General features: G+C 42.7%; 1 protein-coding gene across 4 annotated transcripts in view; it reads left to right on the forward strand.

The window, feature by feature from the left end:
- TPD52L1 (TPD52 like 1) overlaps positions 1–15,427 on the forward strand; it is a 215,807-nt gene that overhangs the window by 178,530 nt on the left and 21,850 nt on the right. For 2 of the 4 annotated variants that reach the window (XM_073627192.1, XM_073627194.1), the window contains exon 6: positions 11,548–11,586. The exons of the other annotated variants lie outside the window; for them this stretch is intronic. In XM_073627192.1, the coding sequence (XP_073483293.1) occupies positions 11,548–11,586 (39 nt within the window). The remainder of the gene's footprint in view (positions 1–11,547; positions 11,587–15,427) is intronic. 4 annotated transcript variants of the gene reach the window in all.

The raw sequence follows: 15,427 nt of genomic DNA on the forward strand, positions 1-15,427 counted from the left end.
CTAGCAGAACATGAAGTGAAGGAAAATCCTCCAATGGGGACACTTGTTCAAGGGACAACTAAGAGGAGATCTCCCTCACTTTATAGAAATGTCCTACTTCTTGTTGTGTCAACTGAACAAAGTAAAAGGAAATTTCCCCAGTAGAACACAGATTTTATTAGAAGACCTGACAGGGTTTTTAATAACCCCATGCTCTGTCCAACATGAAGAAGGGTTTAGTTTTAGATATATTGTATGCAATAGGTGGCAAAAATGCCTTTATTCATACTAGCAAAACTCATTTTAGATGAGCTACCAATTGAAACAAAGTTGCCCTTGAAAATGTCCTTGTGCCCACTGGCAGACCTCACCTTAGATAAACAACATATTGAAATGTGTTTATCTAAGGAGTAGGAGAACACTGTAAAGCCTTGTGCTTCACTAGTTGGATTCTTGGTGTGATCACAGTAAAGTCCTGTTCTTCACTAGATGGAATCATAATGAACCCAGTAAAGCCCTGTCCTTCCGTATTTGGAATCATAGTGAATGAAGTAAAGCCCTGTCCTTCACTAGTTGGAATCGTAGTGAACACAGTAAAGCCCTGTCCTTCACTAGTTGGAATCGTAGTGAACACAGTAAAGCTCTGTCCTTTACTAGTTGGAATCGTAGTGAACTAAGTAAAGCTCTGTCCTTCACTAGGTAGTATCATGGTGAACAAAGTAAAGCCCTGTCCTTCACTAATTGAAATCATAATGAACACAGTAAAGCCCTGTCCTTCACTAATTGAAATCATAATGAACACAGTAAAGCCCTGTCCTTCACTATTTGAAATCACAATCTATGCAAACTGCCACTAGTGGTATTATGCTATGTACTGTATATCATACTGACTGAGCCCAGAGTGTTCAGGCTGCCAGTAAATGTGTAATAGAAGACAAAATCCATCGTCTAACAAACTCAAAAGTGTGGCCACACATTTAAATATTATACAAATTCTTTCCTTATACATAAATGTTGTGGATCCTACAGTTATTGTAGAGTAAATGTAACAACCATTCTTTCTTGAACCAAAAATCCTAACAATGTGCCGTCTTTTAAAAATCCCCCGTGTACAATAGAAACATTTGTGGCTTCTGCTGGACAATGTAACAGCCATTAAGACATATGTAATTGTGCTACTAAAATCACCCATGATTGCTCGGAGGCAATCACTACATATGCAGTTGCATGTGGAAGTTACTCCCAGTAGTTAGAATAGGAAATGGTTAGAACTTCTGTAAGGTTTTTTTTTTGCTGTGTGTTTCCACATTTGTGAAATTTAATATTGTAATTTGTCATAGTGACATACAGTTCCTTGAAAAAGTATTCATACCCCTTGGAATTTTCCACATTATGTCACGTTACAACCAAAAACGTAAATTGATTTTATGTGATAGACCAACACAAAGTGACACATACTTGTGAAGTGGAAGGAAAATGATAAATGGTTTTCCACATTTTTTACAACTAATTATGTGAAAAGTGTGGGGTGCATTTGTATTCAGCCCCCTGAGTCAATACTTTGTAGAACCACTGTTTGCTGCAATTACAGCTGCAAGTCTCTTTGGGGATGTCTCTACCAGCTTTGCACAACTAGAGAGTAACATTTTTGCCCATTCTTCTTTGCAAAGTAGCTCAAGTTCTGTTAGATTGGATGGAGGACTGGGCCGTTTCAACACATGAATATGCTTTGATCTAAACCAGTGGTTCTCAACTCCAGTCCTCGGGACCCACCAACAGGTCAGATTTTACGTATTACCTTGGGGAGTTGCAGACTAGAATACTGCAATCACTGAGCAGCAAGTGATATCACCTGTGATGTATTTCGGCTATCTTGCAAACCTGGCCTGTTGGTGGGTCCTGAGGACTGGAGTTGAGAACCATTGATCTAAACCATTCCATTGTTGATCTGGCTGTATGTTTAAGGTTGTTGTCCTGCTGGAAGGTGAACCTCAGCCCTAGTCTCAAGTCTTTTGCAGACTCTAACAGGTTTTCTCCTGAGATTGCCCTGTATTTGGTTCTGTGCATCTTCCCGTCAACTCTGACCAGCTTCCCTGTCCCTGCTGAAGAAAAGCATCCCCACAACATGATGCTGCCACCACCATGTTTCACGGTGGGGATAGTGTGTTCGGGGTGATGTGCAGTGTTAGTTTTCCGCAAAACATAACATTTTGCTTTTAGGCCAAAGCACCTTCTTCCACATGTTTGCTGTGTCCTCCACATGGCTTCTAGCAAACTGCAAATAGGATTTCTTATGGCTTTCTTTCAACAATGGCTTTCTTCTTGCCACTCTTCCATAAAGGCAAGATTTGTGGATTGCATGACTAATAGTTGTCCTGTGGACAGATTCTCCCAGCTGAGCTGTGGCTCTCTGCAGCTCTTCCAGGGTTACCTTGATTGCTTCTCCAATTAATGCTCTCCTTGCATGCCACACTTTTTACATATTTATTTGTAAAATATGTGGAAAACCATTTATATTTTCCCTTCCACTTCACTATTATGTGCCACTGTGTGTTGGTCTATGACATAAAATCCCAATAAAATACGTACATTTACATTTTTGGTTGTAACATGACAACAAAATGTGGAAAATTTCAAGGGGTATGAATAAGTTTTCAAGTCACTGTATTTAATGGTTCTCACTGAAACAGTATATATGGGGAAACAATCCACTGTGGACATCTGTTGCAAGGACAACTGTCTAAGAGTGGATTTCCCCTTACTGAAGAGATTTCCTTTAACTCCAGGCTGTGTCTATGAGATGGGGGGGGGGGGGGGGGGGGGGGGGGCTCAATTTACTCATACATTCATCAGAAAACTCTTGTTAAATCACATGCATTAAACTGATTTATTTTGCTATTTGCTATTTAACACATTTTTTGCACCTTATTTTATGCAGGCTGCAGCAGAAAGTGAAACATTTAGCAGTTGTATTCCTACCACTGCTAAATGTAATGCCGCGTACACACGGTCGGACTTTTCACCTGCAAAAGTCCGACGGACGCCGCCGGACCAAGTCCGGCGGACAATCCGACCGTGTGTGGTCTCCATCGGACTTCCGACGGACCGTTTCGGGTGGAAATCCGACGTACTTTAGATTTGAAGCCTGCTTCAAATCTTTACGTCGTACCTCCGCCGGACTCAGTTCCTGACGGAAAGCCCGTTCGTCTGTATGCTAGTCCGAAGGACCAGATACGACGGAGGAGCAGGTTACTGCATCTCGCGCTCGCTGCAATAGGAAAAACTAATTTTCCCATTGCGGCGAGCGCGGGGGGCATCCCAGGCCCTTAGGTCTGGTATGGAACTTTAAGGAGAACCCCCTACGCCGAAAAACCGGCGTGGGGGTCCCCCCAAAATCCATACCAGACCCCGATCCGAGCACGCAGCCCGGCCGGTCAGGAAAGGGGGTGGGGACGAGCGAGCGCCCCCCCCCTCCTGAACCGTACCAAGCCGCATGCCCTCAACATGGGGGGGTGCTTTGGGGGAGGGGGCGCCTTGCGGTGCCCCCCCACCACAAAGCACCTTGTCCCCATGTTGATGAGGACAAGGGCCTCTTCCCGACAACCCTGGCCGTTGGTTGTCGGGGTCTGCGGGCGGGGGGCTTATCGGAATCCGGGAGCCCCCTATAATAAGAGGGCCCCCAGATCCCGGCCCCCCCACCCTACGTGAATGAGTAGGGGTACATGGTACCCCTACCCATTCACCTAGGTAAAAAGTGTCAATAATAAAAACACAACACAGGTTTTTAAAATAATTTATTAAACAGCTCCGGGGGGGGGTCTTCTTCCGTCTTCGGGGGTCCCTCTGGTTCATCTTCTCCCGGCGTCCGGTTGGTTCTTCTCCGCTCTCCGGCCTCTTCTCCCGGTGTCCCAGGTCTTCGGCCGGCCCCTCCGCTGTCTTCAGGTAGCTCTATTGCCAGCGGAGGTCTGGGCTTCTTGGCTTCTTGTGTTCTCTTCTCTTCTCTTCCCCCAGATGTTGACACGACGCTCTCTCCGGCTGGACTGGTCTCTGAGGGCTGCGTTGTGACTTATATAGGCGGAGACCCCGCCCCCATATGATGTCACAGTCCCTGGGCATGCTGGGACTGTGACGTTTTAGGGGGCGTGGTCCGCAAGGTTTCAATCTCACCAAAAAAAGCGGCGAGATTGAATTCCTTTTCTAGTCCCGTCGTACCCAAGTCACGTTCAAAATGAACGGACTTGTCCGTGTGTGGGAAAGTCCGTTCATTCTGAAAGTCCGGCGGAAGTCCGTCGGGAAGACCGGATTCCGGAAAGTCCGGCCGTGTGTAGGCAAGTCCGGCCGTTCAGAAAGTCCGGCGGTAGTCCGCCGGAAGTCTGGCGGCAAGTACGTCGGACCTAGCTTTCTAGAAAGTCCGACCGTGTGTATGCGGCATAACAGTTCCAGCTCAGAGATGCTGTTTGTCAAGGAGCCGGTACCCACCGGTGTCCTAACAACCAATGATTCATTCATTCACGCCCATATAAGGCTGCTTACACGGTGGCCGTATATAGTGTTATATTTCAAATAGTTTTTATTGAGCTTAAACATAGAAATATAGCATTGTGAGTACAAGAGATCACACTTAGAGATGATACAGTTGCTTCTGTAGAAGACAGTTCTTAGACAAACAAGTATGGTACAATCCAAAATGCTAAATTAATGTGTATTCAAGTAACAATGAAAGTGTGAACTCTGGGAGAAAGTGAGATGGAGATTAGAAATAGGGTATGGGAAGAGGGCAAGGAAGAAGGAGGGGGAGGGAAAATGGGAGGGAGGAGGGGAAACGGGAGGGGGGGAGGGGAAACGGGAGGGGGGGAGGGGAAACAGGAGGGGGGGTGAAGAACAGGTCGGGATAGTCAGGAAGATAGGGTACCAGTCAAGTATAATATAGATGTGGACAAGATACATTCAAGTTTAGAGTAGACCAATGATGGCGAACTTTGGCACCCCAGATGTTTTGGAACTACCTTTCCCATGATGCTCATGCACTCTGTAGTTGAGCATCATGGGAAATGTAGTTCCAACACATCTGGAGTGCCAAGGTTCGCCATCGCTGGAGTAGACTATCTTTTATATAGTGTTATAATTGAGAGAACGTTAGCTAGAGGCAGGTTAGTTAGTGGCGTGCAGGCAGTTTAGTATATATATCTCTAGATATATAGAGATATCTCTATATATCTAGAGATATCTATATATCTAGATATATATATATATATATATATATATATATATATATATATATATATATATATATATATATATATATATATATATATATATATATATTATACAGTTCTGTAAAAAAGTATTTGCCCCTTCCTAATTTTTTATTTCTTTGCATATTTCTCATACTTAAATGATTCAGCTCATCAAACAAATTTTAATATTATTATTACACATACATATATACAGCTGTGTAAAAAAGTATTTGCCCCCTCTCTGATTTTTTTTTTTGCATATTTGTCACACTTAAATGACTCAGATCATCAAACAAATCTTAATATTACACAAAGCTAACCGGATTAAATCCAAGATCCAGTTTTTTATTATCATTTCATTTATTAAGGGAAAAAAGCTGTTCAAACCTGCCTGGCCCTATGTGAAAAAGTAATTGCCCCCTCCCATGCTGAATCATGAATGCACTGTAATTAACCACAGTTTTTTGGAAAGCTGAGTTAAATTTCACTTGCCATACCCAGGCTTGATTATGCCAGACCTGTTTAATCAAGAAATTGCATAAATAGAAGCTGTCTGACAAAGTGAAGCAAGCTAAGAGATCACAAAAAGCCCCATATCATGCCACAATCTAAAAAAAATTCAAGAACAGATTAAAAACAAAGTAATGTACATGTATCGGTCTAGGAAGGATTTCAAAGCCATTTCTAAGGCTTTGGAACTCCAGTGAACCATGGGGAAAGCCATTATCCTCAAATGGAGATAACTTAGAACAGTGATGAACCTTCCCAGGAGTGAAAAAAATTACTCCAAGAGCATGACGATGACTCATCCAGAGGTCATAAAAGAACCCAGAACAACATCCAACAATCGAACTGCAGGCCTCACTTGCCTCAGGTAAGATCATGATTCAACAATAAGAAAAAGACTGGGTAAAAATGACATCCATCGGAGAGTTCCAAGGCCAAAGCCACTGTTGACGAAAAAGAACACAAAGGCTCATCTCACATTTACCAAAAACAAATCTTGATTATCCCCAAGACTTTTGGGCAAATATTCTGTGGACTGATGAGACAAAAATTTTACTTTTTGGAAGGTGTGCGTCCGTTACATCTAGCATTAAACTAATATGTATATAATGTATATACAGTGCAGTCAGCGTACAGTATATAATAGTGTATTGAAGTGGTTAAGGGGAACCTATGACAGAATTAAGGAAAAAAATTAAGGAAAAAAACAGCATGGGTCTCCCCCCCCAGTCCATACCAGGCCCGTTGGGTCTGGCATAGATTTTAAGGGGAATGCAAATCCAAAATTGAAAAAAGAATTGGCGTGGGTCCCCCCCAAAATCCATACTAGACCAGACCCTTATCAAGCAAACAGCCTGGAAGGCCAGGATAAGGGAGAGATGAGCGAGCCCCCCCCACTCTTGATCCATACCAGGCTGATTGCCCTCAACATGGGGAGAGTGCTTTGGGGTCCCCCCAAAGCACCTTGTCCCCATGTTGATGGGGACAAGGGCCTCGTCCCCACAACCCTGGCCCGGTGGTTGTGGGGGTTGCAGGTGGGAGGCTTATCGGAATCTGGAAGCCCCCTTTAACAAGGGGACCCCCAGATCCTGGCCCCCCCCATGTGAATGGGTATGCATTGTACCCCTACCCATTCACCAAAAAAAGCGTCAAAAAGTAAAAACCACAAAAGACAGTTTTTGACAATTCCTTTATTAAAAAAAAGAAAAAAGTATCCCGCTGTGTCCATCTCCAATCACGCCGCCCGATGGACCTGAAAAATAGAAAGAAAAAAAAAATCTCTGCCTCGATGGGAGGCGTCCCACCAACTGCTGTCTCTTGGCTGTGACAGCTGTTATATAGGCAAGGGCAGGGCCACGCGGTGATGTAACAGAGTGACCCTGCCCCTTCTGATGACATGTGCCATCAGAGGGGGCAAGGTCATCCGGTTACGTCAGCAGGTGGCCCCGCTCTTGCCTATATAACAGCTGTCACAATGAAAAGACAGCAGTCAGCGGGAGTCCTCCCATGGAGGCAGAGTATTTTTTTTTTTTTTCCATTTTTTGGGTCCATCGGGCAGCATGATTGATGATGGGTACATCGTGAGACCCTTTTTTTTTTTTCTTTAAATAAAGGAATTGTCAAAAACTGTCTTTTTTTGTGGTTTTTACTTTTTGACACTTTTTTGGGTGAATGAGTAGGGGTACAGGATCTGGGGGCATAAACATGGGGACAAGGTCCCATGTTGAGGGCATGTGGCCTGGTATGGTTCAGGAGGAGGGCCCCCCCATCCTGTCCTCCAGGCTGCATGCTTGGATAAGGGTCTGGTATGGATTTTGTGGGGACCCCCACGCCAATTTTTATTTTGGCACGGAGTTTACTTTATAGGCAGACTAAAGGGACCATTAAATATCGTTAAAGGTATATTTCATTTTTATTGTTTCACTTTAAGCATTATTAAATCACTTCTCCTGAAAAAACAGTTGTTTTAAAAACTTTTTTGTGCATTGATATATGTCCCCTGGAGCAGTACCTGGGCCCCCCATACACTTTTTTATGGCATTAACTTGCATATAAGCCTTTAAAATGAGTACTTCTAATTTTTCCATGTTCGTGTCCCATAGACTTTAATAGGGTTCGTATGTTCACACAAATGTTTTGCCTGTTCGCATGTTCTGGTGCGAACTGAACCGGGGGGGGGGGGGGGGTATTTGGTCAATCCCTAGTCCGCACCTGTCATGTTTCCTGTCCCACATGAATAATGTAGCAGAGGGAAGGGGAGTGTGAGTGCTGCAATCTTATGATAAGGGCGGGCCAGGTAAATCACCCCGGCGGGCCATATCCAGCCAGCGGGCTGTAGTTTGAGGACCCCTGGTGTACACAATACCCCTACTCATTCACAAAAAAGCAAGTGTGTACCCTAGAAATAACCTAGCCCACTACTCCCCGTAGGGCAGCTTGTCTTCATAACGATGCGTGTTATTGGGTATACTGCACCTTGTTATGTTTTATAAATGCTACCTGGCTCTATTTGTATTTTACTGAATAAATTATAATAATAATAATTTACACTAAAATGTACCATCTTACTTTATACCTGGTCTGCCTATAAAAATCCTGAGGGGTTATACCATTCCTTGAGCACTAGGTCTTCTGTGTTGTACCCTAGAAATAAAAACACCCACAAATCTGACAAGTCCTATATTAAAACATTTTTTTTTTTTAATGTCCCCTGTTGTACATCCATCAGGTCACCTAGCATAGCAGGTCCATGTCAATCACAATGAATGACAACTGCCAACCTGCCTGAAAGAAAAAACCCTGACGTCCACTATGATGCGACCAATCCTGTTGCTTCCCTTGTGTCAAATTACATCTCAGAGTCCCCACTGCTAAAGTAAAGAAAGAGGCGGGGTCATCAGGGTGATGCATGCCATTGGCTGATTATGTACACTTCCATATTTAGTCAATGATGTAATTGACTAAATATATACATGCCTATATTTTGTCACTGAAGTCAGAGGTAACCCTGCCCCTTTGTTAGTGGAAGGACCCAGAGATGTCATTTTGTTGAGAGGGAAGTAACAGGATGTGCATCTCTGGGTCCCAGCTGTTAAAGTAAACACATCAAGGACCCCTTTGTTTACTTTAGCGGTGAGGGGAACCAGAGATGTCATTCGGAAGCAACTGGATCGGTCATGTCTCGGCAGGTGCCAGTTTTTTTCTTCTGGGCTGTCAATCATCATGATTGGCGTGGGCCTGCATCATTGAACAATAAGACTGATGATGGATGGATGTACAAAGTTTAAAGATATTTTAACAAAGAACTTTTTAAAAGTTTGGATGCTTTTATTTTTAGGATGCATGTTTTTTTTTTTTTTTGTGACGAGTATGGGTATTATGTATCCCTTACTCATTCACATGGGGGGGGGGGTGGGGGGTGGTATCTGGGGTACCCCTTATTGTTTAAGAGGGCTTCAAGATTCTGATAAGTCCTCGCCTGCAGACCCCCCTCAGCCACTGGGCCAGGGTTGTGGGGAAGAGGCCCTTGTGTGATTGGAAGTATGTGATTTTTCAGCTACAGTTTTGATTGGCCCATCCAGGGATTATGTTTGAGGCTGTTACAGGCATATTGTGCATTAGGAGCATGTGAGTGGATTACTTGTGTACTGTAGCCACCCCATGTATAAGCCATTAGTGAATAGGGATCCCCCACCCTGCACAGCCAGGCACACTGAATTCTCACAGGCTCCCAGAGTCTGAAAACAGTCCAGCACTTTGTTTTATGTTTTATTGAGGGGAAAAAACTTGGATAGGGAGATTATGGGATGCCCACGTGACCTCAGAACAATTGTTCAGGGACAACTTTCCTATGTAAAGCTATATACACTCCTCTCTTCCTCCAGCACTAAACTTGCTTGCAGAATTCCAGCTGGCACACTGATGGTTAATCTGACAAAAAAGCAACAGTCAGGTTTTGAAGCAAAAGCCCTTTACAGACAGGGACCCCGGCCCCTTGGGTTCTGTTGCAAAATACAGTGTCTAGCTTACATAAGTGTGGCTACTGATCCCAGCACCACCTCTTCAGGCACTGCCAGCCCACCTGGCTGCAGCTGCCACTTTCACTAGCCCCCCTGGCTACTTTTCCACAGTCCTCCCAGACTGCATACTCACCAGCCCACCCAGCTGCCTTCTCCTGGAGAACTCCTGGACGCTCTGACTTTCTCCTGCTGTCCTACCACCTGCTCCTGTGCATCCAGGACAGGACTCCTCCATGTGTGGTAGAGGATCCCTCCACCACCCGAGCTCCTAGGTCAGAGGTCACCCCCCTAGACTAGGGGGCACCCTCAAGGGCCTCCGACATCCTAATTAGCACTCCTTCATCTTCCACCCGACTGCCCCCTGCTGGCATAACCCAGACAATTTAAGAGGTTCCCACCCCCTGCCAGCCCACTTGTTGGGGATTGGCTGGAGCCCTTCTCAATACTCCGGGCAGCTCCTCCTATCCTCCCACCTATTCTTCTGGAAGCTTCACCAAGGTTTCAACAAGTAGGGAGAGGCACGAGGAGTGCTGCCTGATGAGTCCTCCAGCCTCCCTGAGTCACTCATCCTGACCCAGATTTAGCCTAGACGTGGCTGCCAGTCAAGCCAAACCATTTACCTACTCTAACAACTATATACACTTTCTAGCACACTAGAGGGTGCTACACTTGTATCATTTTTCTTGCATTCTAATAAAAAGGTAATTCTACTTTCCTTGTGCATGACCTGAAAAACAGCTGCAGTGGATTTGAAGTTTAAAGATGACATTACAACTGTGGAGATTTATGTATGGAGACGTGAACGCATTAAGTGTGAAAATTTTTTCCATAAATAAAAATGTTATACATTTGTTAAATAGCCAGTGGCTAGACTACAACTTATTTGACAAATGTATTTTTTTGTTTAGTGAATTGAATTTAGTTCAGTTTGTGGTATTTACTGTGCGCATCACATTTTTTTTGTTAATTACTGTATAAACTGATAATGAATTGACATTTTCAATATCGCATGCAATATTTGGATCAAATGAGTCACATGATCCAAATATAGCATGCGATATTGCTTTGTGAATTGAGCCCACAAAGTAAGGAAAAACCTCCCCAATGGGACACAGACAGCATAGAAAAAAATTAGCCTTACAGATGTTTTCGATCTACCCTTCTCTATCCTAGTTAGAGTTACAAAAGTTACAAAAGAATCAACATTTGGACTATAAATACACCTTTTAAGAGCTGTCTGTTTTCCCTAAACAAATTCAATCCAGCTATTACACATTTCCCCTGAAATCCATCAACCAACATTGTAAGCTGGGGGCTCAATGTACCCACACACACCCTAAACATTGCCTGATTAAACTTGAATTTTATTTTAAACCAATCCACTATGAATCAGTTCTCCATGGCAGAAATAAGATGAGGTATTGTAACATGTCTGAAACCTGTCTCCAGGGGGCATTAGTAATGCGTAACTTCCAGTTACAGAAAGGGACATAAATAATGTGGTACCATGTTCACACATGGAAGTGAGGAAAATGTGGCCTCCTAATACTGGGGAACTAGGACTGTGACTATGAAAGCAACTGTATTCGTTTCAGAAAAATACTAATATTAATGGTATTATTGTGCAAAAGTCAAGTTGAGAAAGATGACTGAAGCAGTGTAAAATTGATGTAATTGTCTTCCAATTCTAGGTTAAGAATGATGCAATACAATTATTATTATTTATAAGCTGTATTATGAATTCTCTGAAATAAATATAACCTTTATTGAGTTTCCTTTTCTTCTGACTATGCTTACAATGGCAGCTATTCTATCCGTCACTCTATAAGCATGCCAGCAATGAGGTAATTATACCATTATCTTGCATGATTCTCATGGCTACTTGTGCTTATTCTGTTGTGTTCAATTCATTTCAAATGTTCATAATAATCCATCATACAATTTTATAAAATGATTCAGCTATCTCCTGGTAGTACACATCTGTTTCCTATTCCCTTTCATTCACATTCTATAATGACTGACATTAAAATGAATCTTTGAACCACCTAAAATGTTAAAGTATAAACTTGATTGATGAAATTTGAAATTTGAGCTGGGCACATGTATCTGTAGTGTTTTCTTATCTCTCTTCAAAGCCCTAAGTCCCATGGCTTTCTCCAGCTCCGTTCTTCTGTTATCAGCATGATTACTTCTGACAAGTTCTCTGACAACTGTGATAAAACCAGGCTGAATTTTGTGTCAGGGAGGGTGCTATAAATTAGCAGAGAGCTGGTCTATTCACAGCACAGCTCTGCAAGTCTCTGCCTATGTGTGTGTGTGTGTGTGGGGGGGGGGGGGGTGCCTTTCCTCCAATCAGCTGTCTCGCAGTGTATAGTAAGAATCCACACCCACAGGTGAATCAGGAAGAGAAAATTCTAACAGGACGTGCACTTTCTAAACAGTATATAAAGACAGCAGATATACAGTACATGTAAAACTTATGTTGGATGTGTGATTTTTTTTTTTTTTTTTTAGCTTAGCAACATGTTATACTCTAAATATGAGTTTAGTTTTGAATAAAGTGGAGAGGGATCTGCAATGTTTTATTGTTGTATGCCTGATGGGAAACAATCTTTTCTCTTACTATCCCAGTGGCCACACAGGAAGCAAAGGTAGTTTCCCTAAAGATATAAACAGAAAAGTCAGTGCTACTACCCATACATCACATAGAAAGCAGAGTTCCCGGGTGCTCGATTCACAATCGCTGGCTGAGTAGGGAAATGAGGAAAAGATGATCCGCACTCCGGTGATTGCTCTTAAAAGGTGTAATATTTATTGACAAGCCACAGTGACCAAACGCAAATGAGAACAGTTGATGCGTTTCAGCCTATAAGGCCTTAGTCATAACCACAGTTTCCCTAAAGGGGGCAAAGACCGTAAAAACAGACAGACGTTATAACCCTTTTACATTCTACTAAACAATGAGCACTCACTGCTGTGACCCCCCCCCCCCCCCCCCCCCATTTCACATCTCATGGACTGCACAGGATGTAATCTCTCCAAATGGGTCATAGGCATTACCAAAAAAACTAAAATAAATATATTTTGGCTGATGTTTGGCTTTAAATATTCTAGTTTGTAATCGTAAGTGTACAGAAGGCATCTAAAGATGTCTTCATAAACGTGCAACATAACTTGTAAAGGCCCCTGAAACTCACAGCTGTTATCCTAATTTTATTCTGCTCTTGTGGTGGAGACCTTAGGCTTCCTGCCTCAGATAATAACCCATAATTATGCTGGATAAACTTTACTGACCAGAACACCATGGACTTTAAAGTCCAATTGAAGTCAGAACCATTTTTAGTTGAATATACATTGTACTAATAACCTCAACCCCTTATGCCCCGTACACACGATTGGATTTTCCGACAACAAATGTTGGATGTGAGCTTGTTGGCTGAAAGTCCGACCGTGTGTATGCTCCATCGAATATTTGTTGTCGGACTTTCTGCCAACAAAGGTTGGCTAGCAGGTTCTCAAATTTTCCGCCAACAAAACTTTGTTGTTGGAATTTCCGATCGTGTGTACACAAGTCTGATGCACAAAAGTTCACGCATGCTGGAAATCAAGCAGAAGGAGCCGCACTGGTTATTGAACTTCCTTTTTCTCAGCTCGTCGTACGTCTTGTATGTCACCACGTTCCCACGTTCGTAATTGTTGGCCAACATTTGTGTGACAGTGTGTATGCAAGACAAGTTGGAGCCAACATCCTTCAAACAAAAATCCACGGTTTTGTTGTCGGAAAGTCCGATCGTGTGTACGGGGCATTAGTCTTAACTGCAATTTCCTGTTACAGTAATTGCCAAAATATTACTGTGCAGTGCAATAAGCGCCATAGCATGACCACACTGCTCAGTGTGCCTAATAAAGAAAAAGAACTGGTCAGACAACCCCCTCTCTTCCCCAGCAATACATTTGTGATGAGGGGTGCAGCTGTTATTCTCTATGCCAGCACAGAGCACTGGGTGTGGAGGGCAAAAAGTGAAAGGAAAAAGCTATTTTAAGGCATCTCAAAGTGAATATCATATTGGTGTAACATGACTATAAAAAGAAAAACAAATATGAGAATTTAATTGAGTGTTAAGCTTGAGAAAATAGGGACTGTGTTGACTTTAGCAATACATCAGTATCTGTGCTAGTTTGTTTAGAAGCTGCTGACATACAGACACACATTGAAAACAACTGAACTAGAAAGGAAGATGTGACTCATTAACCAACATATTCAAATCAATTGCTACGTAACCTTGGTTTGCTGATAAATAAGACAAAAATACATGCTAATGGCACCATTCACCTCCACAGCATTAGGCAACATAATTGTGCTCTGTGGGTTTAATTTCCTGTGGCATTGCATTTAAATTTAGAAATGAAAGAAAAGCTTTGCTGATCAATTGCTGTACCTGTGTAGGGCACATTTTCTTCAATTGTTATTGCCAACACAAAGTCTACAATACATTCCCTCTAAACAGTAATGCTTCATGAGTAATTGGAAAACATCTGAGGGGTTGCTGAAGGCCCTGTGCTAGTTAAGGCCTATGTTGATTGGCTTTGGGCTTGCATAAGTTTGAGATGCTTCTGAGGTGTGTTTGGCCTGCATTTGTCTTCCTTCTAACTCGCATTTGACCTGCATCAAACAGGTTTGCAATCCTGTAGACTTGTATGAGAATGCAAAACCAACAAAAGACTTAAATGTGTTAGTCACTTGATTCACTCCCCCCCTGCACCATCCAAACATTCAACACACTTATATCCTCCTGAAGCCTCTTTTCCTGCCCTGATAGCATGTCAGTTCAATATTGAATGCATATCACAGAATGTGCTAGCAATCTAACTCATCTGAGTATTGCTATTGTGCAAAAACCAACGTTATTGATCCATCATGCTGAAAAAAATTCATCTGATTTAGAATCTTTCATAAAAACACAATCACTTCAATGTGTTTGCCTCAAAATATATGTTAAAATGATAATGTTCTACAGTCATGTTTCATTGTTTTCTGCTTATTTATTACCATCTTAAAGTGAACTGATCCTGTTCACTGAAGTGTATAAATTAATATTTACTCTTTTTTGAATAGAAGAAAGAGTACAAAGGGTGCCCCAAAAGCTCTCGGCCTGACTTTGGAGGAGAGTATGTAGAAAAATATTACTTCACTGACAGACGCTTTCTTCTATGTCCACACACTTAGCCCAACAGTACTCCAGTACTTAGATTCCTGTCCAAATTTTCTATTTTAGTCTTCCAAAAAAGTAGTCACGGCATCAATGACATCATGGTCACTGGTGAAACCAACACCAGGCAGTTCCTTTTCAGTTTTGGGAATAGGTAGTAGTACGATGCTGCGAAATCTGGTGAGCAGTGTCCCGGTACAAGGTCATCTAGAGCCCAGGGCGAACATGCCAAACTGCACCCCCCCAGGATGTATAAGCATTATGTATCAGCAAAAATCCCCCCACAAAAACACGGAGCACTAATCTGCATGCTTACCCCCTAAGTATAAATCCCCCTCCCCCTAGTACAAATCCACCACCCTGCTGAAATCCCCCTCTCAACACAAAGCTTTGCCCCCCCCCCAAAAAAAAATCAATCCTCCTAGCACAATTCCTCTACCCCTACAATTTCCACTCCTAGAACACACCTTCTCCT

The sequence above is a fragment of the Aquarana catesbeiana genome, linkage group LG04, assembly GCF_042186555.1.
Source record: "Aquarana catesbeiana isolate 2022-GZ linkage group LG04, ASM4218655v1, whole genome shotgun sequence".
Classification (NCBI taxonomy): Eukaryota; Metazoa; Chordata; class Amphibia; order Anura; family Ranidae; genus Aquarana; species Aquarana catesbeiana.